Below are 25,465 nucleotides of genomic sequence, written 5' to 3'. Positions count from 1 at the left end.
TGCGAACTTGGTGCTATATTTCAAATTTCAGTGTTTTTGGTTTGATTATATTATTGAATTAAATTTTATATTTTTATGATTATTTATTAAATTATAATTTATGATTTTGTGTTTCAAATTTTATCATACCCGGGATGTTTACTAGACTCTTGTTCGGACAGATTTCAGTGAGTTTTTCCTAAAAATTACAGGCCTACAATTAAAAAAATACATATTTCCATGCAAAAAAATGGTACCGCTTTCAGCACCAAAAATCTGAAATAATCATACCGCCAGGGAGGTTAAAGGCTGCAACAACACTAACTTTCACAAGCCATTTTTTTCTTCTAGGATGCTATGCAGTACGCCTCTGAATCCAAAGACACAGAACTGGCAGAAGAACTTCTGCAATGGTTTTTGGTTGAAGGGAAGAGAGAATGCTTTGCCGCTTGTCTTTTTACCTGCTATGACCTGCTGCGGCCAGATGTTGTCCTGGAAACAGCGTGGAGGCACAACATTATGGACTTTGCCATGCCCTACTTCATTCAAGTCATGAGGGAGTACTTATCCAAGGTAGGTACTAAAGCTACCCAGTAAGAGCTGCTGAATTGTTGGAATGAAGACCATTTTTTCAAATATCGTCACAAGTGGTTTTACCACCGTATTAAATTACACAGTGGATAGCATAAAATTCCTTTTTAAGGGAAATAGGGGCACAAAAAGCAGGCAAAGACCACTCTCCAAGGGCATATGACTATGTTGGCAGTTATAAGACACCAGAAACATGTTCATGAGCATCTAAATTAGAGAATTGTTCCATTTAAAATTTGTATGTAAATTAACTATCAAGCTTGACTGATAAAGACAAAGGATGTGAATAGGTTTACATTAATGTAAAAACGGTTGAAGGAGAACCCATAGGAGGCTGTTTGTGTATGTGGAAAGAACTGGAGAAGGTAAACTTTAAAACCTGATTGGTTACTCTGGGCAACATTTACATTTATTCCATTGCTTTTCTCTCTTCCCATAAGATTTGGGTTGCACGCTACTAAATTAAAAAAAAAAACTGTTTTGAGGCACCTCTAAGCAGTTACTCCTTTGGGATTTATTTACATTAGGAAATTGGTTGTGTTCAATCCCATATTATATTGTGTTGATGTGCACTTTTGCATTCAAGTCAACCTCATACTTGCTATAAAATTAGCCTAACATGATTCAGGTTTTCTTGGGCATGTTTTTATAAAGTTTATTTTCCCCAGTTAGGACTAGTTCACACTAGATGCAGTCCAGTGCATTTTTGTTTCTGCATCAAAAATGCATGCATAGTGTTTTCCATGTATTCCAATGGCCCTAGTTCACACCACTGCAGTCAGTTTCCAGTGCAGAAAAAAAAGTTGAAAATGCTGATTTTTTTTTTTTTTGCACAGAACTGTACTGGAACATAACAAACTGCATTAAAACTGCACCAGAATGTGGTGTGAACTGTGAGCATAAACATATCCAGAATGCATCCAGAGTGCATTTTTATGGTGTGAACTGGCCCTTAGGGTGCTTTTACACTGATGCAGTGCAGTTTTTCTGCACCGCAGGTTCAGCACAGTGTGCCTGAGGGTTTCCTGTGGATTACCTGCGCTGCCATAGACTTCTGTTGCATTGGGTAGTTTTGGTGCGTTTTTCTGAAAACACACCAAAAGTTCTGCAATGCAAAAAAGCACCAAAACTGCTTGATGCAATAGAAGTATATGGCAAAGCGCAGGAAACCCGCTCGAAACCTGTGCGTATATTGCGCTGCACTCACAGTGTGGAAAAACTGCACTGCATCAGTGTGAAGGTGCCCTTGACCCTTTGGCACCGGCGCCTCTGATTCACTGTCAAGCGGTCACATGATCGAGAAAGGTCCCAATCGCAAGGGGGGATCGGGACCTTTCCGTGAGTACCGGACATGTGTGCTGAGAGTGTGCAGGGCGTGCACTCTCAGCACATATGTTTTTCTTAATTGCACGCAAATGTGCGGCTGCTCGGCGTCAAGGCCCAGACGCCAGGAGGCTGCACATTTGCGTGCGACCTGCACCAAGAGGTTAAGCAACTTCTGATAATTACAAAAAAGTTAGAACTTGGGATTGTCATTGATGGAGTTGCTGGATCATTTGATGTGTACCTTGGATCCTAAGGGCCACCGTACTGGACATGACACCTTTTTTTTTTTTTTTTTTTTTTTTTTTTTTTCTGTGACTAGAATTACTTTCAGCAAAAAATATACAGAAAGTGTTTTGCTATTCATTGCCAACTTTATCCAGCCCACTACGGGACAATACAGACTAACTAATATCTCAAAAAATGGTTAATCGTATCTAAGACATTGAGGTACAATACAAGCACTCGTTTTGCTAGTAAAGGCTAAACATACCAAGCAATCAATTATACATATCAGTTCTGTTTAAATGTGTAGGAACGTATACACGGAGTATTACCACTTTTTTTTTTTTTTGATTGAATCTGTTTTTCTTGTTTGCCATAATAGAATATAAGTTTAATGGTGTACAAATACTGTACTGTAATAAACATTCACTTGCATGTCTAGGGATTCAGCACTGTCCCCACCCGAGCTGATCTTTTGCCAGTCTCCAGGTCCCCTGGTACTGCCATCTTGGGCGTGGGAAGCTGACTGTGACGTCCTGGTCCTTCATAGCCAATTTCTCACTGTGCATGCATGAGTAGCACTGCACTTTCTCAATGGACCTGCAGCCTCCTGGGACCTGTGACGTGTTCCAGGAGGTTGTGGGGAGAGATGGAGGAAAAGCATAATTTCTGTTTAGCTCAAAGTCCGCTTTAATGTACGCAATACTATTTTGGACAGTTATGCTGATTGCAGTGAGTTTTAACTAATAGATTAAGCTGTCAAACATGTTTCCTTCAGCCAAACTATTGGCCAGAAAAGAAAGCCTCTGCCAGTGTGCATCACTCCAGGATGGAGGAGTGCTGTTTTTCAGTGAAAATTGCCAACATCTCTAACACTGTAATTTCCATTTCTATCATTTTCCGCCCCACACATAAATCTACAATAGCACCAGTCTCCTGACTGTTGATATCACTTAAAACACTGATGTCAAGCAAATTTTAAAATACTTTAAGATGTGAAATGATTGTAAAAGACTGACATGAGTAAAATCATTGAGTAGCCATATCTTACTATGAAGCATTTTTATGTGTTGTAGCAGGAGGGTACCCTAGGGTAGTAAAGCGTTTTCTGTACGTGTGTTTTGTAACTTACAGAAGGTTCTACTATATGCTTTATGTAAAAGTGATGGGTCTCATCCTCCCCAAAAAATAAAAAAATTCCCAGATTTTATTGAAATGCTGAGTCCTAATTTCATGATTTTAACTGCACAACCATCTGCTGGTGAAATTTTGATTATGTGCAACAATTATATTAACCACTTGCCCCCCAAAGGATTTACTCCACTTCTTGACCAGGCCATTTTTTTTTTTTTTTGTTGCGATACGGCGCTTTTAAGTTACCTGACAATTGCGCAGTCATGCAACGCTGTACATAAATGAAATTTGTGTCCTTTTTTCCCACAAATAGAGCTCTCTTTTGGTGGTATTTGATCACCTGTGCGGTTTTTATTTTTTGCGCTATAAACAAAAAAGGCCAACAGTTTTGAAAATAAATTTTTGACTCTTTGCTTTAAAAACATATGCTTTTACATCATGCTCTGTGTGTGTTTTACTAGGGAAACATGCTGCTGTGCGTTTCTCTGCTGTGCAAAAAACAATACACAGCAGCATGTTATGGCTGGCAGGCGAGAGACCCGTGTTTACACACAGGTCTCTCCCCTGTCCGTGTTACTTGGCGATCAATCTCTGGGCGAAACTCAGTGATTGACTTCCATAGCCACCAATGGCGCATGCGTCCTGCCCGGAAATGCAAATTGTGTGTATATTTGTGTGTGTATATATTATATATATTTGTGTGTATGTGATTTTTGCGCAGCGGTGCTGCCCCGTATTTCTGCTGTAGGGCGGAGGGGATTCGGTTAATAACAATGGTCCCATATGGGAAATGCAAAAAATAGAGGTGCTGCCCTGTGTATCAAAGAACAGAGGTGTTGGGGAATAAGCTGCAGAAATAAATTAAGGAAAGGACTTTTAATAATAAAACCTGAAATATAGGATGTTGGCAACATTTGCTTTTATATATTTTACTTTTTTCAATGTATTGGATTGTTAAAACCAATACAATTATGAAAAAATAGTTGCCAATGTTTTTCCAAGTACCTTTCATTTGACTTTCTAGTCATCTAGAGCCTGTGCTTTGTGTGCTAGTAGAGGATTAGCAGCAGTAGAAGGGTCCTTTTTTAAATGGGCATCATAAGTTTAGTCACATTTTTTTTGTAAGAAAAAAAAAAAAATGAATACAGATTCAGGCTACATCAGTTTGTGCCTCCATCTTCAGTTCAGTTTACATACTTGTTTTAGTTGCTGCAGACATCAATCATAGGTGTCTAAAGGATAAACAAAATAAATGTGAAAATGTTTCTTGGCTAAAAACAGAATAGATGTAAATGGATGGCGTTTGTTTACATCATTTGTTTACATCTGTTCTATCCCTCTAAGCAGAAAATGATGCAGCCTTGTTCCATTCATAAGGGGGAGCTCCATACTGAAGGTTTTTTTTATGTTCTGCAGTGAACACATTAAAAGTGGTTCCAAAGCCTGAAGATTTTTCAGCTTAATGTATTCTCTGCATTAATGTAAAAAACCTTCAGTGTGCTACTCCCCAACCCCCTTCCCCCAGCAACCCCTAATACTTGCCTAAGCCTGATCTCTATCCAGCAGTGTGTGCAAGAGCAGAGGCTCTCTCCTCTCTCTCCCTCCCTCGCTTAGCTTCTGCTGCTGTCAAACACAGCCAGTGAGGCATGGGTGGGGCCGAGCCATGCTCTGTGTGTCTTATGGACACACAGCAGGACTCAGGAGCAAGCATGCACAAGTGTCCCCATAGCAAGTGACTTGCAATGTGGGGCACTCGGCAGAGGGGTGGAGCGCACAGTGCCAGAGGGGGACCCCAGAAGAGGAGGGTTGGGGCTATGCTGTGCAAAACTATTGCACAGAACAGGTAAGTATAAAATGTTGTTTAAAAAAAAAAAAAAAAACTAGGATGAAGCTTTAATGTACAAAAAAACTTTCGGCCTTTAGAACCACTTTAAAGTGGATCTTCACTCAATCAGCATTGACTATTTTTAATCCTTATGCTGCTAGCATTTTTAAATAGATAGAAATGTATATCATCCGTGTCATTGCATCATTTTATGATTCAGTGGCTTGGAAGAAGCTTGTGTATATTAGGCAGTGTTGCATCTAATATGATCCTTCTTGTTTAGGTCAGCTACTCACTTAGCAGTGAAGTACGCAAGTCAACTTTGGCAGCCTTCCTTATTTCTGTCCTGACAGGTTCTTTTTAGGTAATAAATGCAAAGACATACTTGGTACTTTGTGATGAATGGTATATTCTTTCCTCTACAAGCAAGATGGCACAGTGTAATCTACAAGTTAGTATATTGTGCATGCTGCAGGCAGCCAGTGTAAAAGGTTTAATGCACAAAAATGAAGATGTGTAATCCATGTTACAAACTACAGAATTTAAGAGATTGTGTTTGCATATGGTTTTTCCAGGCACATCACACACTTTCTTGTGTATTATATATTCTCTGTACTAACAGTATAAAGAAGAACACTGTCATACTTAATGCGCAGTGTGATGACCAAGGCACAGACGCATTCTTTCAGTTCCTTTTTTGTGGTCATGTATATTTTTTTTCCCTTTCCTTTTATTTTTCTTTCTAACAGCCGCATTTTGTTTTCTTTGCTTATTCTTCCTTTTTATGCTGAATGTGAAATTTGATTTTCTAAGCTGCACCCTCTGAATTCCTTTGCAGGTTGATGCAATAAAGGAAAAGGTGAAAGTTGATTCTTGTATTCCATCTTTAAACCTGGAAGACTAAGTCTAAAGAATCTGCATGCGTTTCCCATTTCTCTTTCCTTAATTATTACTACCGCTTTTACTTTCCTTCTTTCCTGACCTGCATTCTTAAAGCCTCTGCTGGCGTTAAACTTAATGAACTAAATTAGTTAGCACTAGGTCTCTTAGTGTGTTACTACTAATTGGCTAATCTATACTCAGGAAAAGGCATTGGCTCACAGTTACTAATGTAAAGCTGGCCATTCATTTTAGACAACTGAAGGACTTTAAATGCAGAAAATATATATGTGCTTGCCTTTTAAGGGTAAATCCACTTTTGAAGAAAAAAATCCTTTCCTGGTCTGTTGATCCATGTACTGCAGATTTTTGCCTGCTGTTTGTGTTGAAATGAACGCATGTATTTTGGTCACTCCCTACTTCTTGAGTGTGAGGATCTGCTTGCTGAAATTAAATGATAAATCTTAGCATTTTAATAAAAGAAAAAGCAGATCCCATGACATGACCAGGAAATGGCTTTTCTGGGGAGTTCTGGTGATTATGTACAGAAAGCTCCAATGGTTTAGAAGAATGCCATATTTAAATTTTATCAATTAAAAATGATAGTTGGCTGCTAATAACATGAAAATGTGAAAAGAATTTATCAGCATATAGCAATATAATCAAAGTGGAGAAGACAGAGGGTATTACCAAGATTTCCATTCAAGACAAAGTAAACATTTAGGTTTTGGGTGGATGCAATAGAGTTAAATCTAATCAGTTGGGTTATGCAAATTTTGTGATTCCCAGAGGTGCAAGTTCAGCAGTCTTTGCCCTTTCCTCTTGTTTTTCCACTCTATTTCCATCCATTGCGTTCTTTTGAACTATAAGCTCATATTCATAAATAAAAAATACTGAGCACCCATTGTGCAAACGTGTAGCTCCTGTTTACGCCTAGCTTTCTCATGGCTAAATCTATGGATAGTACATCCCAAGTGGTAATATGTTAAGCATCCCCACAGCTTATCTGTTCTGCTTTAATGCTATCATTTGGAATTGCATTTAATCATACACATCCTTCAGAAATGCCAATTTTGCCACTAACATTGAACTGTGATCCAGTTCCTGATGATTTATTATTTGCTGACAGTAGGCAAAAGTAGTCACAGAAGTGATTTTTTCCTGCTGTTATTGAGAAATAATCTTTTTATTAGTGTCAAGTGTCAGAGGTCAAATGTCAACTTGAGATATTCTGTTCACTGTTGAGTACGTGAAGTCTCAGGTTAAAGCAAACTTATTGTGAAAATACAACCCTCTTTCCCTGTCCTGACCCCCCCCCCCCCCCACACACACACACACCTTTTAAGGTAAATCATTTAAAAAATGCAGCTCCCAGGTCACAAGATGGCTATTCAAGTTATACATGAGGTCTTGACTAAAGAAAATAATTAGAGTTTAGGCAGAGCTATCAATTAGACACTTCTCCTTGGTGTCACTCTCAGGTTACCTATTTTGACATCATGTGATCAATTGCCCTAACCTAGGGCTGTTTGTTTTATGTTGGCGCAGGGGTAGGGTTCGAAGAAGTGGTTGTGTTTTCACTGTAGGTAAGCTTTAAGGAGATTCCAGTCAAATTATTGTACAACAAGAATCCAGTATTTGGACACTACTCACCTATGCCACTAATGCATGTTCAGGTCAGTCTAAAACTACAAATATTAATTGGCTAAAATTGCCAGCAACTTTTAAGTAGCTGGCAAGTCTCAAAGATCCCACGCAAAATATCCCAATACTTCTAGTCAGCGACATTTGATCATTTTTGCTTTTTATAAGCTCAGAATTCAATATATAGCAAGCTGTTACCCTCTTACCTTTTACCTTTTTAGAGTGCACAGCTTCACTACTTGGAAATCCTATGTAGTGAGGATTTTTTTTTTTTTCACCTACATTTTGGTTCATTTTTGATAAAACCTATAGTTTTCTGGAATTCTCCCATTAGAAAAATCTACAACCTTACAAATTTGTAGTGTTCTGAAAAGGGATGAATATTAAGATGATAGAATACATGGTTATAGGCATCAGGAAAATGTCCTTCTGTGTCTGGTCCTCCAAATATGAGAGTGTGTTTGTGTGAAACAATACAGGTAATTTAACTGTATTTGTATTGCCCTGATGAGCATGTCTGACCGCTTTTGTTAATGCATCACCATGTTTTTGCAGCTTGGAACAAGCATTGCTGTAGGCTTTTGATATCCAAAACATGTATGGCAAACTCCATGGACAGAATTCACTTCTTGCTTTAGTTTTGTTGCCGTTTTTTTTTTTTTCTCATGTACACATTTTTACACGTAACACAAACAGCATTAAGTGCATGTTTCACTAGGCGCCCTCTTAGTTCTGCAGCTTACTGCAGCTTCTGTGGAAAAGCCTTTTACAGTGTGTCCCTACTTAACCTATTGGTGATCTAGTTAGATGGATAACACTGAAATATTCCATGATTCTCAGGAAAGGAAGGAGATGGTGATTTAAGTAGATGTGTACTTTTCCTCCTTCGGAGTATGCTTGCTCCTCTAGTTAACATCACAAACTATTACTAGGCTATCACACGCCAAGTATTCTACCTCTTATTAAACCAGCACACTCTGAGCCATTGCACAAAACCTTCACTTTGAGGAGAGAGTTGATTCCTGGCTGTGGTTAGATGCAATGATTGTAACTGTCATTTTTGCTATATTGACTTTACAATTGAACAAATATAGCATATTAACCAGCACAGTAGTCCATTATCGAGAATGGAGGAAAAATTGGCCAGCCGGCACATTGCGCTTGAAAGGGTAAATACCATTTAACAATCTAAATTTTAAAAATTAAATTTCTTTCTTGTCCATCGAAGAACATAGGAAGCTTCCGGTTATACTTCTGCCTTCTGGTGGATTGGACCCTGGCAACCAAGACCATTTTTTCTCTATCTTTTGCTTCAATTCTGTACCCATCTGCTAGAGCCTGGTGTCTTTGATTGCAGTGCAGTGGCACAGCCACCTCCAGCCAGTCCTATGGAGTGCCACATCTGGACCTTGTTGGGCTGAACATTGTGGTGATAGCCTGGAAGTGACTTTCAGGAACAGGGTTTCACGTAGAGTACATTCCAGATTCCATTCTCGTAAAAAGTTAGCGGTCCAGGTCCAAAACTGCTGGTATCACCGCAGCACTTTCCCTCTCTATGAAGACTTACTATGTGTGTGAGCCTGTTAGGCCAAGCCCCATCAGCTTCCTTAAGTACACAGGACTCCAGCGGTATTTAAAATTCCCCATTTATCATATTTCTACTCCTTGGGCGGGGAATGCTGTGTGACTGATCACTGATGTCATCAGCTGGGTAGAGTGTCCGCACATGTTCTTTACCGGCATGAAGGAAGCATCCCCCCACTGCTGCTCCTGCTTTGAAAGAGTCGCACAAAACTTCAATCTGTTCCTGCTGCCCGCCTACAGTGACTTTGGCCCTTACTGGCCATCTGACCCTTACCCTTCTACCAGCTCTCTGGGTTTTGTGACTACCTGAGGCCTTTCTTCGTACCCTGAGTCTTAAGTTGCCTTGTGGCCATGCAGTGGCAACATGTATTATTCTAGACAGGAGGAACTGCTGTACTGACTGCCCCCAGCTAACACTCTAATGGCGCTTAGGCTGATTGCCACGCACCTACTGATAAAGTTGATCTCTGCAGGCTGTGAACCTGTTGTCCACTGCTTCAGTGTCTATACAGTCTTTCTTTGTTCCATCATGTGTGATCAGTTCCTCTGCCCTTTCAGCTGAGGTTTTACACTAAAGTCCTGCAAGACTTTGTGGCCTAAATCACCTAGTTATTTTCTGACTGCAGAGGTTATAGGCATGCTCTCACGTCTTTTGTTGCCATTTCTTCTGTACATTCTGTATCTGATTTACCTGAGGTCTATGTCGTCAGCTGCTGAGACTTAGATTCCTTTAGTCACTTAGTCTTTACTTGACTAGCCTACCTGAAAGGAAGTCTACTGCCAAATTAGGAAAGATCATTTCAGCTCTTATTGATGCGGTGCACACTACTCTGAAACTAGAGGATACTAGGGGATCCGCCTGTTGCTTCCTACCAGTGGTGTTCCCAGTTTTGGGCCCTTTTAGTGCCCCAAAGACTGCAAATACTTTTCCAATGCACCTTATGTTCCAGGTATTCCTCTACACGGCTTGGAAATATCCTGTTTTCTCCCCCCCAAGCTCTTAAAAGTCTTGTACCCGTTTAAGTCTGCTCCAATGTTGATCTGGAAGTATCCTACTTTAAAAATTCAGCCAGCATAGGATGCATCTGTCTCTTGGTAACTAACCATTAATTGGTTGGAAGCACTGTTGAGCTGTATTTTTTCTGGCAGGCCTTGCTTTTCACCCCATCTTGGCTTTGATTTAATTTTGCCAAACCTTGGCGGACTGGTCAAAGTGCCTTGAAAGGGAACACATGTCTAGTAAGCAGCCAATCCACATTTCCAGATCCCCCAAGCTTGTCTTAGTCCAACCACAAGGACTGGGGCTCAAAAGTCTCACATTCTCAGACAAACCTTCCTTAGCATGAACGTACATCCTCATTATTCAAAGTAAGGAAACATTTGTTAACCTTTCCAGACACTTGGACTGCTTGGATTTCGGACACCTGGGTGTGGGATGTAGTATCCTGCCCGCTTCCTAGTTTTTCACCTCCAACCTTTCTGTGTCAGGGCAGAAATGAGCAAATAGGTGTTCCAGGATCTGTTTTGCTGGAGGGGTCTTTGGATATTAACCTGGCTTCCAATTCAACAACAAACTGGATATGTTCGTTTTCAGGTACACAGGTTCCCTAGAGGAAGCAGGAGATGGCTCCCTGGGATCATTACATCCTGATATTTGCCCTTTTTTTCTCTTGAAACTTTTTTCTTGTGTGCTTCGTGGGATCGAAATGAAGGGCATCTCGGCAATTCTCTTTGTTCCGGACTAGCCCTGGCAAATGTGCTATGACAACCTAGTAAGCGTGAGTCTTGTGCTTCCCACCCTGGGAGTTTTTCTGTAACTGGGTCAGGACCTGCTTTGGCTGCATGTACCACCTCTTCCGTTTTGTTCAAATACCATAGTCTTCTCATTCTTTGGTAAAAGTAGTCACTTCTGTAGTTTTCCCTGTTCGTTTCCCTGTAACTACCGGTATGTGGAATTGGAATCTGATTCTGTCCACATTTCTGAAACTGTCATTTGAACTCTTCATTATCTACTCTTGACTACACAGTGGTAAAACTTGTTTCGATCATCACTGTAGCAGTGTTTCTGAACCCAGTCCTGTAAGGAATCCTTCCTTTTTTGCATAAGGACAAGATGGTGTTGAGGGCTAGGACCTCTTTCGTGCCTAAGGTAGCTTCTTCCATTCAGGACCAGTCCCTCTGTACAGCTCCAGTTCACCCAAAAGATATTTCCTTCCATTGTCTCGATGTGGTGCAGGCTGTGAAAGTCTTATCTTACAGCTATTGCTTCTTTTAGGAAGGTTGGTTCTCTTGGTCATGCCAGATGTACCCTGGAACAGTACTCCAGCTTCTTGTCCATTTTATCCAAGCTTTTCCTGGCAGGGCACTCTGTGAGTGCTTCTTGGACTTTTTGTTATCAAACAGATTTTCAAGGCTTCCTCCTGGTCTTTTGTTTACGTATTCTCTAAGTTCTACCAGGTGGTCATTGAGGCCTCAGCTAATGCCAGTTTCAAGTGGCTCTTCAAACTGCTTTAAGCATCTCAAAGGTGATAACTTCCTGTGCCCTCAGTGGATAAGAAGGAAAATATATTTTGCTGATCTGAACCAGAGAAGGAGAACACACCAAGCAGTGTGAGCATCCCGGAGCAATTGCTAGGAGGCACACAATTAAGATGTCCAGCCCATCCTGCAAATAGGATGAAAGGGTATTGAGGGGCCAGCAGTTTTTGTGGAGAGGTCCCCCAACAGCTGCGCTGTTATGTACTATTCAGAGGTTAAAGGAATGGGGAATTTTGGGAAAACCCACAGATGCTTTTACTCTAACAATATCTATCCTTCACATGAAAGAGTAGAATATCATTTGTCTGTAAATAAACCTATGCATTTTATATAATATTGTACTTCATGCAGTCGTACTCTTTAATCTAGATGCTCTCATTTGACTTTAAACAAAACCTGTTTACGTAAAAAATGTAAAATGTTAGCTATCCCTCACAATGTGCAATTTGCTTATACTGTGCAGAACACAGACTTATGTTTTGAAGGGGCCCCAGGTGCTGGATTGCCAGAACATAGGTGCCTGGTGACAGAGGAAATTATTGGCAACAGCTTGGTATAAGACCAGGCTTATTTCCTAGGTTTAATTGCTAAAAACCACCTTAACGTAGTGTGCACTGTGCCAAGAAAATGTTGTGTATGATAATGGAAATACTTGTGTTGGATTTTTTTTTTTTTTTTTTTTAAGACATGGCTTTTGTGTGCATGGAAGATCTTTTTAGGCTTTTCTATATAACCTTCAAACTAATGGAAACCTCTTGTTCCATAGTGTTTTCTGAGACAATGTGCTTGTCATGCATTTGAGCATGTCATGTGTTTGTTCATGAATTTCTGCAGCATAATCTTGTGCTTATGTCCTTACGGTCCTCTTTTGTCCATGCTGGATCAAGTGGTATAGGCTGTTGGATAATTTCTTATGATTTATTAACCTCAATAACATGTCAGCAGTTTGGTAGAATGCTTTGCCTGCATAAGGTGTGTAGGAACACGCACACAAATTGTTTAGGTGGCGTCTTCCAGAATTCTTTCTCATCACGTTTTGGAGACAAAGTGGACATTGGTCAACTGAAAATGAAGAGAACTTTAAATCGTGATACCTTTTACCTGCCTCATTCTTGCAAACCTCTCAGAACGAGGCTCAGTGTACAAACTGTTAGAGTGAATTCTTCTCTGGGGCATTCTGCTGAGTTAGGTTAATATCGAGCATCGCAGTGGAGCACACAGGCATGATCAGACAGAATGAAGAATTTGGCTTTGGACTGAGGTCAGGGTGAAATTTTTGCTATTTGCCAATTTCCTTTTTGTTGATAGGATCATGTTTGTCCATAAAATAATCTTAACATTTGTAATTGTTTTGTTGTGACTGAAACTATTAACCAGATTGTACAGTGTATGAGAACTGCTTGCATGTCAGTTCAGTTTTCTGATTTTCCTTTCTAAGGAGCAGATGTATGAAAATGTATATGGATAGATCTTGCCATTAGATAACTTGGTTTAGAGAACAGAACCACAGATGAAAAACAAGTTTCAGCCGCTGGTCTTCAGTTATACATATATTGATATTTAAGAATCTTGCCAGTGATGCACTTATACAATAGCCTTGTATATCCGAAACCTTAAGGACCTAAAGCAATGTTAAAGGACCCCCTACTATTTTTATCTTGGTGGTACTTTATTTTATACCTGTTCGTATATCACACGGCATTGGTAAGTTTCCCAAATGTTGTACATGAACATATTTAATATTTGCTGTTTCTAAGTACTGGCAATTGCTGCCTTGTATGGCAGCATATTGTAATAGTTATGTAGCCTCCATGAGAGAGGAATTTTAAGGCTTTTCCACATTTTACTGGTCATTCATATAGGAGTCATAGTAAAGCTTGGTAACTATGGGGATCTAACTATTCTAATGGTTTTTCAAGGTTGACAAGCTGGATGCCTCTGAATCTCTCAGAAAAGAAGAGGAGCAAGCAACAGAGACACAGCCAATTGTTTATGGTAATTCTTGAAATTATTTTTTTGTGTCTAGCATTGACTGAAATCAGTTTGTGCCAATAGGGTTTACATCAGGCCTTGAAATTTCCACTCACCAGCTCGCATTGGTGAGTGGAAATTATGGTGGGGGAGAGTGTGTCTCCAGGGCAGTCTTGCTGGGCAGGCTCGGAACTCAGGGTTGGATCCGTCTCTCGCACTGGGAGCCGTCAGGCTGCTCAATAGTTGAGCAAAGTGAAAGCAAAGGAAGGTGTGTGTGCTGTGCTCTCTGCCTCCCCCTAGAGTGCAGTACCCGGCTCTGTGAGTGAAGGTAACAAACTACTGAAACTTTTTATAGGGGTGTGTGTGTGTACATGTCTGTGTACTTATGTACATGTGTCTGTGTACGTGTGTGTATTTCTGTGTCTGTACATGTGTCTGTGTGTATACGTGTGTGTGTACGTGTGTCTCTGTGCGTGTCTGTGTACGTGTGTCTGTATGTTAAGCTACATGTATGGGTGGTTTGGTCAGGTTCAGGATTATGTGGTTATGAGTGGTAGAGTATGGGGCATTTGAGGTACTGCTAGGTTGGATAGTAGGTAGGATATGCTTGGTAGAGTTATGGTTTTGTGAGTGAAAAGATTATGGGGGGGTTATGGTTGTATGCGGTACATGGTCTAAGTATGATGGAGTGTTTAGGGGGACATTGGAGGCCCTGATGTAATGTGGGGGGACTCTGGGGACACTGATGTAATGTGAGGGGACTCTGGGGACCCTGATGTAATGTGGGTAACATTTAACAGTGTCATTTCATGAAATAATTTAAGAGGGCGTGATTAGGGGCGAGGCAGGGTAAGGGTTGGGTGGGGCAACTGGTGGCGAGTAACTCTTAAGGCCTGGCTAGTAGCTCAGAACTTGAAATTTTAAGCCCTGGTTTACATGATAAATTCTCATTTTGTAACATGTTACACCCATATTCAGGGTGTAATATATTTACTGTTGCCGCAGCCCCCAGACAGCCTTGATTCCCTTGTTTTGACAGCGAGCCAGGGATGCTGTCACATTTAATAAAATGTGGTTGTGCAGGGCTTCACCCACCCGACTGCGTCATTCATTTAGAGTTCTGTGAATGAGAGAACTACATGTACCGACAGCCTTTGCAGCTGTCAGCTTGTAGTTTTCTATGAACTACCAGGGCACTGATGAGTGTCAGGAAGCATCAATGAACTACCTAGAGCAATCTGTAGGAGCCTTGCATTGCACCTGTTATCTGCTGATCATGGGTGCAATGCTTTGCAGGCTCCTAGTAAAAAAAAAAAAAAAAAAATTATTATAAATTTTTATTTTTTTTAAAAATCATAAAGGGCCGGTTCACACCACATGCAGTTCAGTGCATTTTTTTTTTTCTGCAGTTCCAGTGCATTCCAGTTCCAAACAAAAAAAAAAACATGATAGAACATGCAGCATTTTCTCTGAACTGTACTGTACTGGAATGTGATAAAAATGAATCAAAAATGCACCAGATGCACATGTCCTTATTTAAGATGAAAAAGGGGGGGGGGGGGTGATCCTCTGGCTTTGTGGGGGTTAATAAAAGTCACTTGACCTGTCACAGGCGCACTCCAAAAAATGCTAACCATGCTCACATTTTCTGCACCCCTGCTACATTTATAAAAGCTGCACTATTGCTTTTCATTTTGGGTACAGGAAGCGGAAAGGGCGGGCATATTTGGCACTTGAGTGACACTGACAGGTTCAGCAGCTTGTATTAACCCCCACAGCACCATAGCTGCAGGGGTATTAGGAAAAGGGGTGAGTGGGTTGGGGGCAGAGGAATAAACATTTCACCAAACAGAGCAGTCACCAGCACAAGGAACACTTCTCATTCAGTGTAAGTGCTGTACCTTGTGCTGATTAAAAAAAACATCCTAAACATAGAACTAAAGACAAAACTTTTTTTTTTTTTTTTTTGACATTGGGGAAGTTTATACCACCTCTGTCTATAGCTAAACAGGAAGTGAGTGGAAATCCCTCCAAAGTGAGGAAAATGACATTACTATTTTTTCCTCAAAATTTAGCAAAAGTGCTATAGTTGTCTTTGAACACAACTGAAAGTAAATTCTTTACCAACACAATATTTTTTCAGGAAATATTTTGAAATATTAGAGACCTTGTATAACCTCTTTTTGTTCTTACAGGTCAGCCCCAGCTAATGCTGACTGCAGGACCCAGTGTCCCAGTACCTCCTCAAGCGGCATTTGGTTACGGCTATACTGCACCTGCATATGGGCAGCCCCAACCTGGATTTGGATATGGCATGTAAAACAAGAGCTGCAACCTCTGAACCTGGGCTATTTTCTTACAGAATTTCCACCGTCCTCCTTCCCCTTCTTGACCCATAGCAGGGAAGAGCTCCAAAATCCCTTTGTTTCATGAAGGACAGTTTTATTTTCTACAGCATATGGATCACACCACTTTAAATTCTTTTGTTCACATTCCATATTCCCCAAAATTGATGATTATTTTGATGGGCATAGTACTTCAATGCTTTAAGTGGGCTTTCTATTTTTTTATTTTTGTGTTTGTGGTTTTTCCTTTCTTTTACGGAGGGCTGCTTGTAACCTCTCCAGTAACTGGGGATGTGTAAGTCTAGGATAGGTTTGGAAGCCTTGGCTATTGCAGAGGTTAACGCAATCCTCTGAACCCCTCACAGGACCTGCAATACATTCTAAAATATATCGTGTAGAAACACTGGCAGCAAAGGGGTTAACAAAGCTAACAGTCTATGTGAAGAATCTCTGATTTGCACTCTGTAGTGTTAGAAAACTTAATATTGAATCTCTCAAAATTGATGTATGTAAGCAGCTTATGTACTGTCTTATCTAAATACATATATCTACTTGTATATTCTGAAGAAAAAAAAATTTCTATTTCCACATGCAAGACTGCCGATGACAAAAGAACACTAATCTCTATGTTCTATACCAGTTTTGTTGTGCAGCTCATAAAACTATTAATTTTAGCAACATACAAAACAACGTTGCATAAACGGAAAAAAGTTGCGTAAGGGAATATTCATTTGCGCATATAGATACTGCTAGTGTGTGTAGCTCACTCCATGATGAACAGATGGCCCTATGTTGTGCTGTATCCTGTGCTTTTTTTTGTGGGACCATTTCATTCAGGAACGAAGAAGGCACCATGAATTCCAGTCTGTGTACTACCCTTCTCCTATTCCCTGAGGTTTATGTATGTTGGATATTGTGGTGTTCTTAGGTCACTGTTTTGAGTGTACAGAGGAGAGAATTTAAGCAACAACATAAAAAACATGAAATGCTGTTCGGTTTTGTTTGTGCAATTTGAGATGACAGATTTAAAAAAAAAAAAAAATAAAATAAAACATGAAATAAAAATACTGAACTGTGGACATATTATACAATATCAGTGGTGATGTATTTTATTTTAACTGTATATTTTTTTCACTCCCGAAATAGTTCTCTTATTTCAGTGTCAAATGTTAGTATATATGTGACAGACTATTTGGTTACCTAGAGGATGTATTTCATTCTGCTGCCTATATTTAAAGCAAACCTGTGCCCAGACTATGCACACTAAAATCTTTACATATTCCAAACCGTAAAAGCACTTTACTTCAGCTCTCACACTTGTACACCCCCTGTGGAGCATAGCAGTTTATTCTTTCCACTGTGTACCTGTTTATTTGGCAATAACTTTGTCATAAGGAAATAATACATATATTATTTTAAAGGAGATTTATAGTCCCAGTACTTTCATTTAATAACTTCATTATTGTAATAGCAATATAAATGATAAATATTTTTTGTGCTTCTGACTTCAATTTATTTGAAAAATCTTTCAGGTTGTAAATGCTTTCTCTACTCAAAACCTCCTGTATTACCAGATTCTCCTCTGTCCATTCCTTTGGTTTACTTTCTGATTTAAATACTTTATATCCCATAGCAGAATGCTGACTGCAAGCTGTGATTCCTGTACTGACTGTGCCTCCTCAAACTTCTCCCCTCGGCACCTCCTGTGGTTCAGAAGGCAGGTTCTATAAAATTTGTGACAAACCACTGCTTATTTGCAGAGCATAGTAAATATGTAATTGAATTTTAAGGATGTAAATCTGTGGGATTCTTCAAAAATGTACACATTTCAAGATCATTCAGAATAATAGGAGTAGGCTAGAAATGACTGAAATACCACATGGAAACCATATGATTTTAACCATAAATACATTTTAAGGGCAAACAAGGCTTTCTTTTTGTGATATTGTCTTGGAAATATTTTTTTTGTCTAAGGATTGCATTTAAAAAATCTAAACTGTAGACCATTTTTTTAAATTTTTGGGCCATATAAAAAGTGTTTGTCTAAAAATAAAAAACAAAAAAAACACATTTTTTTCTTGAATATGTTTAAAGTTGTTAATCTAATACAAAGCATTGCAGTGCAGTTTTAAAATTTACAAATTAAAGGATTTTTTGCACTTTTTTAATGTGATACTAGAAACACAATTAGGTCCTGTTCACACCTTACTGGAATCCTGAGTCTGGATCGTGCTAAACTTGCAGCACTTAGGGTGACATGTCTGCTAGCTGCACATTTGAGATGCAATTAAGAATGAATGTGTTTTACTGCACTAAACTCATGCTTGAGAAGGTGCTGGAGACTCTTTGGCAGCCCATTCGTCGAACGGCCCTATGCGTGACACGCGCCAGAACAGTGAGTGTAAAGAAAACCAAAATTAAAAAAGTTTAATAATGGATAATATAAAAAAAATTATTAGGAGGATAATGGTTGAAATCAGAAAGATTTGATGAGGCTAACTAATGGTTTATACAAATTTTATGGGGGAAAAAAAAATTACTTTTTAATTGCCAGGTTGTTTTAACTGACAGTGAAGTGACTAACCTTGGGTGATAAACAGAGATGAAACAAAACCACCTACATAAGTTGCACCTGCTTTTCTGCAGTCTTCTCTACGGCTGTTCAAAGGGCAGAATTTATACAGCTTGTCTGAGCGTTCCTAAAGCAGGGGGTGGGAAGTTGAAGTTGCTCTGCAGAGCTCAGTGAGAGCTGATTGGAGGGAAGGGCCAAACCCCCTTCAGATAGCACACAGGAATAGAGCTGAGGCTGTCAACCACAGGCTGTTTGCTGGAGATTCCTCCCGTCACCTTTTTATCTCTTTGCGATCAGTAGGAGTCACTTCTGACTAGTTTTCTGAAACCGAGGAAGGAGGCAGCAGAGAGAAATGACACTTGGTGCTTTGGATGGAGAAACGTACACTAGGGGGATATGGTTTGTTTATATATTATGTCTCAGGTTTACAACTACTTTAAAGTGTTTCTTCAGCAACTCCAGGCTTTCATTTTAACCTCTTGTCGTCCGCCTGCTGTTTATAAACGGCAGGGCGGTGGCAGTCCAGGGGCGGGTTGCCGTTCGTAAACGGCACCCGCCTTTTCTAGCTGTGCGCGCTCCCTGGGTGCGCGCACCACCGCGATCCGGTGCCCGCTGTGTCCTCCGGACACAGTGAAACACCGATCGTCGGACGGGACCTCTGTACGAAGTCCCGATCATGTGATCACTGATTGGCGAATCAGTGATCACATGCAAAGTAGTAAGCAAGATGTCACTTGTGACATCATTGCTTACTACGTGTGAAATCTGTGAATGATCACAGAGGTCACATGGTACAAGGCTATTCACAACAGCCTTGTACCATGTGACAAGCTGTGACCACTCACAGCTCACTCAGTAATTCTCAATGACTGCAAGAATGCAGACAGAGAGAGAAATGATTGCTTTTACATCCTATATGGGTGTAAAAGCAATCAGTGTGTAAAAAAAAAAAATCATCACCCCCCACAAGTAGTACAGTGTCACCATGGTGACACTGTACTGCTAGGGTGACAGCATGTAAAAAAAAAATAAAAATAAAAAAATAAAAATGTAAAAAAATGTTTCCAAAATTAGTTTATAACCAAAAATTATAATTTTTAAATTTTTTTTTACTAAAAAAATAACGGAATAAATTTTGGCCAAGATTTATGATGAAATATTATTTATTTGCAAAATTTTATTAAAAAAAACTTTCAAAATTTTTGGACTTTTTCATTTACATAGTAAAAAAAAAATAAAAATCCCAGCGGTGAATAAATACCACCAAAATAAAGCTTTATCTGTCTCAAAAAAATGGTAAAAAATTCATATGGGTACAGTGTTGCATGACCGTGCAATTGTCATTCAAAGTGTGATAGCGCTGAAAGCTAAAAATTGCCTTGGACAGAAAGGGGGTGAAAGTGTCTGGACAGGAAGTGGTTAAGAGATGGAAATTGCCGACAAGCGGCACAGGGAGCAGAGCGTCAGGATGTGCTGTGTTTTTGGTCATGTGTAGCAGGCCCAGTGTCCTGAACAAGTTAAAACAACTCATCATTCACTTTTGTACTGTAGTTAGACATTATAGGGTAAACGTGTGCTCACATTTCAGAGGAGGAGAGCAGTCTTTATTTTTTCTTTCTACTTTCTGAAGCTAGGTCTACACTATTGCTAGGCTTGTATGCTCCATTTGTGCTGGCGCAGCAGTCCATTAACTTGGTTTGCTGTGCCTTGGGGAACGCAGGGAAAAGCTTCCCTGACCTTTTTATCCAAAACACGCTCTCACGGAACTGCATGGTGCTAAGGCACCATGAGGTTTCAACCACATGAAAATACACTGTGGTTTCAGCTGTGTGGGTGCCATTAAGAATTGCACCCCCGTGCATCTAGAGCAACGTGTTTTGGCTGCAGGAGAAGGAACTTGTGCGATTTACATGCATATCTGCAATAGTGTGAATCTAGCCTAATGGACCAGAATCTTGGCAGGATGCCAGCCCTCCAATGTAAACAACCAACAAGTCATTCTGATCCATTAGAAACCTACTGAACTCAGACTCTAGAGCATGGTTTCTCAACTAGGGTTTCTCCAGGGGTTCCTTGAGCAATGAGTGATTTTTGCCTCTCCGGTAAGTTCCCACTGACACCATTGATCTTTTTAGCAATCTGTAAGGGGGCAATTCTTCCCAATAACCACAAGTGCAAGGAACATTCTTACCCCTGACTATCATACTAATGTATCATAAATTGTAGATAGTCATTTTAGCAGGAGTTCCCTGAGACTGGAAAGTTACGTCAAAGGTTCCTCTGCGTTGAAAAGGTTGAGAGGCGCTGCTCTAGAGTCTGTTGTGACTCAGTGAGGGCTTGTTAAGAATAATTTATTGTCCATACTATGGGAATAGATACAGTAAAAGACGATGTTTGTAGATTTCAGTCTCAATAGTTTTAGCAGTGCATTGGGAGCATTTTGATTCCAGAAAGATTGGATGCATTACTCTGTGAGCAATATAAAGTTCATATATTTGCAGTAACTTGCCAAAATACAGCGATTATTAAAGTGTACTTAAAGCTGGTTTCATCTTCCAGTACAGCACTGAGAGATGCACATCCACCAACAGGAAACATATCAAGAAAAACACTTTAACCGCTTCCCATCCGCCCTATAGCAGATGTACTGCTACAGGGTGGCACGGGTGTGCAAAATCACATTTGTGTATATATACGTGATTTTGCGCTTCCAGGTAGGGGGCACACGTGCCCTACCAGTACCGCCATTTGTGGCCTTGGCTGTCAATCACCGGGTCTCGGCCGGTGATTACTCGCTGGCACCTGGTGATTGCTGAGCATCTCCGATACAGTTCTATCCCCTGTCTGCTCCTGCTCACTGATTTGCAAGGCTGTTTCTTTCCATGGTTTGGCCCTGGCATGGTTGGCTGTAGTTCACCCTTGGCAGGCACTCTGGTCTTTTCAACGGTTGCCTTGAGGGTCAGATTTCATGTGAAACCTGGCTGTTTACAAGAACCCAGGCCTGTCACCAGTTTTTTTTTTTTTTTTTCCTGCTAATCCTAAAAGGTATATGTGTGGTAATGGCAAGATGTCCTTGTATTGATTTCTAATAGTAAATGATTGAAGTGGTTCTTCAGTCCCGTGTGAAAATGAAGTCAACAGCTGCAAAAAACGGTAGCTGCGGACTTTGGAAAAAAAAAAAAAAAAAAAAATAGCTACTCGCTTGTACCACGATCCAGCGCCGTGCTCACCTGCGCAGGTTTCTTTCCTGCTCTTCCATCCCCGGCAGTGGTCTCTTAACTGTGGGCAGCCAAATGTGACTGCTTGTGGCCTCACAGCCTCTTGGGACCTGTGATGTGTCCCAAGAGGCTGTGGGGAGAGGAGGGGGGAAGTAAACTTCTGCTCTGATTGCCTAGGCAGTCAGAGTAGGAACAGGTATCTGTCAAAACCAGGCACCCGCTCCTGCGTGCCCCTCCCCCCTCTAGACATATGCCACTTGTGAGGGGGGGGGGGAGAGAAATGAGGAGGAACAGCGGAACTTGGGTGAAGTTCCACTTTAAAAAGGTCATGTGGATTCACCCTTACAGTGCTGGAAAGATATATCTTAGCTAGATGAGAGCCCCCGGGTTTCTTTTAAGCTTTTAACTAGTTTGGACCTGCCTGGATTATTTTTACTTCACGAACAGTTGCAGCGGTTGGGAGTGCTGTATAAACTGTATGTAGCATTATCTGCACACAGTATACAGCAATGCTTTCTGGCAATCGTACTCAGCCCAACTCATTTTTTTTTTCATCCTGTTTGGCCATTCAGAGGAAGCTTTGTATTTTTCTGGATGCATAAAAAGCTTTCTCTGATTAGGCAGATTGTGACATAATCAACTTCCTCTCTATTTTAACCAATCAAGGAAAGCGTTTGTATTCATTCATAGAATTGAAAGATTCCTGTGAATGGCTGAGCAACGTTCGGCCTGACTCTTTCACTCCAGATTGGTTTTGAGCCCAGCTGACAAAGTTCACCAAGACTGGATCAATTGTCAAAACTGTATTTACCTTGGTGATTTTGTCTACCGCTCTGTTATAGTTCTCAAAGTCCCCACACCACCTTCCATGAACATTCCAGTCATTGGACCTCCATGTGGTCATCCAAGTTGTCAATCCTTTATCCACTTCAGTACTGGGCACTTTTACCCCCTTCCTGCCCAGGCCAATTTTCAGGTTTCAGCGCTCACACTTTGACTGACAATTGCATGGTCGTGCAACACTGTACCCAAACTAAATTTTATCATTTTGATCACCACTGGGTTTTTTATTTTTTATAAAAAACTGAAATTTTGTAAAAAAAAAAATCCTCTGTTATAAAAAATTTACAAATAATGTTCTTAAATTTAAATCAAGATGTATTTTGCTACATTTCTTTGGTGAAAATAACACAAATCAGTAATTATTTTTTAGTCTGTAAGTTAGAGTTCACAGACTGTGATATATCTGAAAATTGATCAATCCTGAAGTACTGACAGCCAAGCTAATTTATTGAGGCCCAAAAATGTCAGAACCGTACAGATATCCCTCAACTGACAACTTTTTGCAAAGTAGACAGTCTGAAGTATTTCATATGGCATGGGGTGTTTTTTTTTTTTTTTTTAAAGCTGTAATTTGTCATCTTTGGGAAAATGAAGAAATAATGGAAAAAAAATTATTTTCACAAATTGTTTATTTTATGTTAACCATTAGCCGCCCGGCCAATGGCCGTTTGGCGGCTTCAAAAGTGCATCGGCATTCCGGGTGCACGCCATTTGGTGCAGAGCCGCGCAGCGGCACGATCTGTCAGCGGCCATGTACCTCGGACACGGCCGATGACAGATCTGAGTACCGGCCCCTGTTGCTGGTACCATGTGACCTGCTGTGACCAATCACAGCAGGTCACATGACAGTTGTATACAATGGATGGCTTCATTCATGCCATCCATTGTATACTAGTGCCTAGCTGTGAATGGTCACAGCTAATCACATGCACATGTCATGTGATTAGCTGTGACCAAATCACAGCTAAGCACAAAAAAAAAAAAAAAACCTGAATGAATCGATTTCATTCAGGTGAATGCTTGTTTATAGCAAAATAATTCTTTGCTATAAGCAAATTGTGTAAAAAAAAAAAATAAAAAAATACTGATCACTTCCCCAAAGTAGTACAATGTTACTATGGTAACATTGTACTACTTTGGTCATAGTAAAATATGTAAAAAAATTAAAAATAATAAAAAAAATATATATATATTTTTTTTTCATACTGTCACCAGTCAGTGTCCCTGTTCACCGCCATGCCAGTTATGAAGTACGTCAGACTGTCTACTCTGCAAAAAGGGGTCATTTGGGGGATATCTGTACTGTTCTGACATTCTTGGACCTCAAGAAATTAGATTGGCTGTCAGTACTTCAGGATTGATCAATACTTCAGGATTGATCAATATTCAGATCTATACCATAGTTTGTGAACTCTATAACTTTCCTACAAACTAAATAATACATAATTTGGGTTATTTTCACCAAAGACATGTAGCAGAATACATCTTGGCCTAAATTTATGAAGAACAATTATTTATTTGTAAACTTTTATAACAAACAAAGAAACGTTTTTTTTTTTTTTCAAAATTTTTGGTCTTTTTTTCTGTTAATTTAGCAAAAAATAAAAACCCCGGCGGTGATTAAATACCACCAAAAGAAAGCTCTAGTTGTGTGAAGAAAATGATAAAATTTTAGTTTGGGTACAATGTTGTATGACCGCGCAATTGTCATTCAAAGTGTGAGAGTGCTGAAACCTGAAAAATGGCCTGGGCAGGAAGGTGTAAAATTGCATGGTATTGAAATGGTTAAAATCTGTACAGTGTCATTGAACTGGTGTGGTGGTGATCAGGGACACTGACTGGTGCTGGTCTGAAAAAAAAAAATTAAGAAAAGAAAAAATTTAATAAAATAAATTAACAATTTTATTTTAATATTACACTATGACCAAAGTAGAATGTTACCATAGTAACATTGTACTACTTTGGGGAAGCGATCAGTGTTTTTTTTTTTTTGTTTTTTTTTTTTTTTTTACACCACCCTGTGATTGCTTATAGCAAAGAAATTCTTTGCTAGAAGCAAGCATTTAACTGAATGAAATCAATTAAGGTTTTTTGTTGTGATTGGCCACAGCTAATCATGACACAGATGGGCTGTGATTGGTGCAGTCTGTGCATTTGACCAGTCACAGCTAGTGACACAATTGTATACAATGGTTGGCATGAAAGGAAGCCATCCATTACATACAACTGTCATGGGACCTGCTGTGATTGGTCACAGCAGGTCACATGGTACTGGCAATGGGTTGGTATACAGATCTGTCATCAGCTGTGTCGGAGGTACACAGCTGGTGACAGATCTTGCCACAGCGCGGCCCACGAAGGACGTCATATGACGCCCACCCGGATTGACGAGAGTCCCGCCCAGCCGTCATTTTCCTATTTCCTGGGTGGGAAGTGGTTAAAAACTGCCCAGATGTAAGTGTAGATAGTGACATAGGAAGAAGAATCCTCCTCAAGAATCATTCCTAGAGCTTTTAACTCTGCATAATGACTGGACTCTCAGATTCTGGTTTCATGCAGCACTGTCTGTTTTTGGGTTGTAGGATGCTGCTGTCTACTGACGGTCAGACGAGGTGACTAGGACTGACTGTCGGTGAACCATGATGACTCTTGTCTCATGTCTTCTGGAGCATCTTGGTTACAGCACATGAATTTCTTCTTCCAACTGGGTGCTGGTAAACGTTACAACCCCTGCTGACTACTTTTGAATTGTCTTTAACATCTCCAACTGCAATACGCCCTCTTTCTTGCTCTT

General features: G+C 40.1%; 1 protein-coding gene across 2 annotated transcripts in view; it reads left to right on the top strand.

The window, feature by feature from the left end:
• The window catches only part of CLTC (clathrin heavy chain), a 108,086-nt gene extending 90,957 nt beyond the window's left edge, over positions 1-17,129 (top strand). Inside the window, exons 30-33 of one of the 2 annotated variants that reach the window (XM_089676662.1) lie at positions 331-552; positions 5,916-5,936; positions 13,642-13,717; positions 15,889-17,129. In XM_089676662.1, the coding sequence (XP_089532788.1) occupies positions 331-552; positions 5,916-5,936; positions 13,642-13,717; positions 15,889-16,013 (444 nt within the window). In that variant the 3' untranslated portion in view covers positions 16,014-17,129. The remainder of the gene's footprint in view (positions 1-330; positions 553-5,915; positions 5,937-13,641; positions 13,718-15,888) is intronic. The other variant, XM_089676664.1, reaches the window with a different exon arrangement.
• The last annotated feature ends 8,336 nt before the right edge of the window (positions 17,130-25,465 follow it).

The sequence above is a fragment of the Staurois parvus genome, unplaced genomic scaffold (assembly GCF_062004578.1).
Source record: "Staurois parvus isolate SC_StPar_1 unplaced genomic scaffold, SC_StPar_1.0 ptg000172l, whole genome shotgun sequence".
Taxonomy (NCBI): Eukaryota; Metazoa; Chordata; class Amphibia; order Anura; family Ranidae; genus Staurois; species Staurois parvus.
The sequence above is the reverse complement of the archived record's forward strand: the minus strand, read 5'-3'. Positions and strand labels throughout refer to the sequence as shown.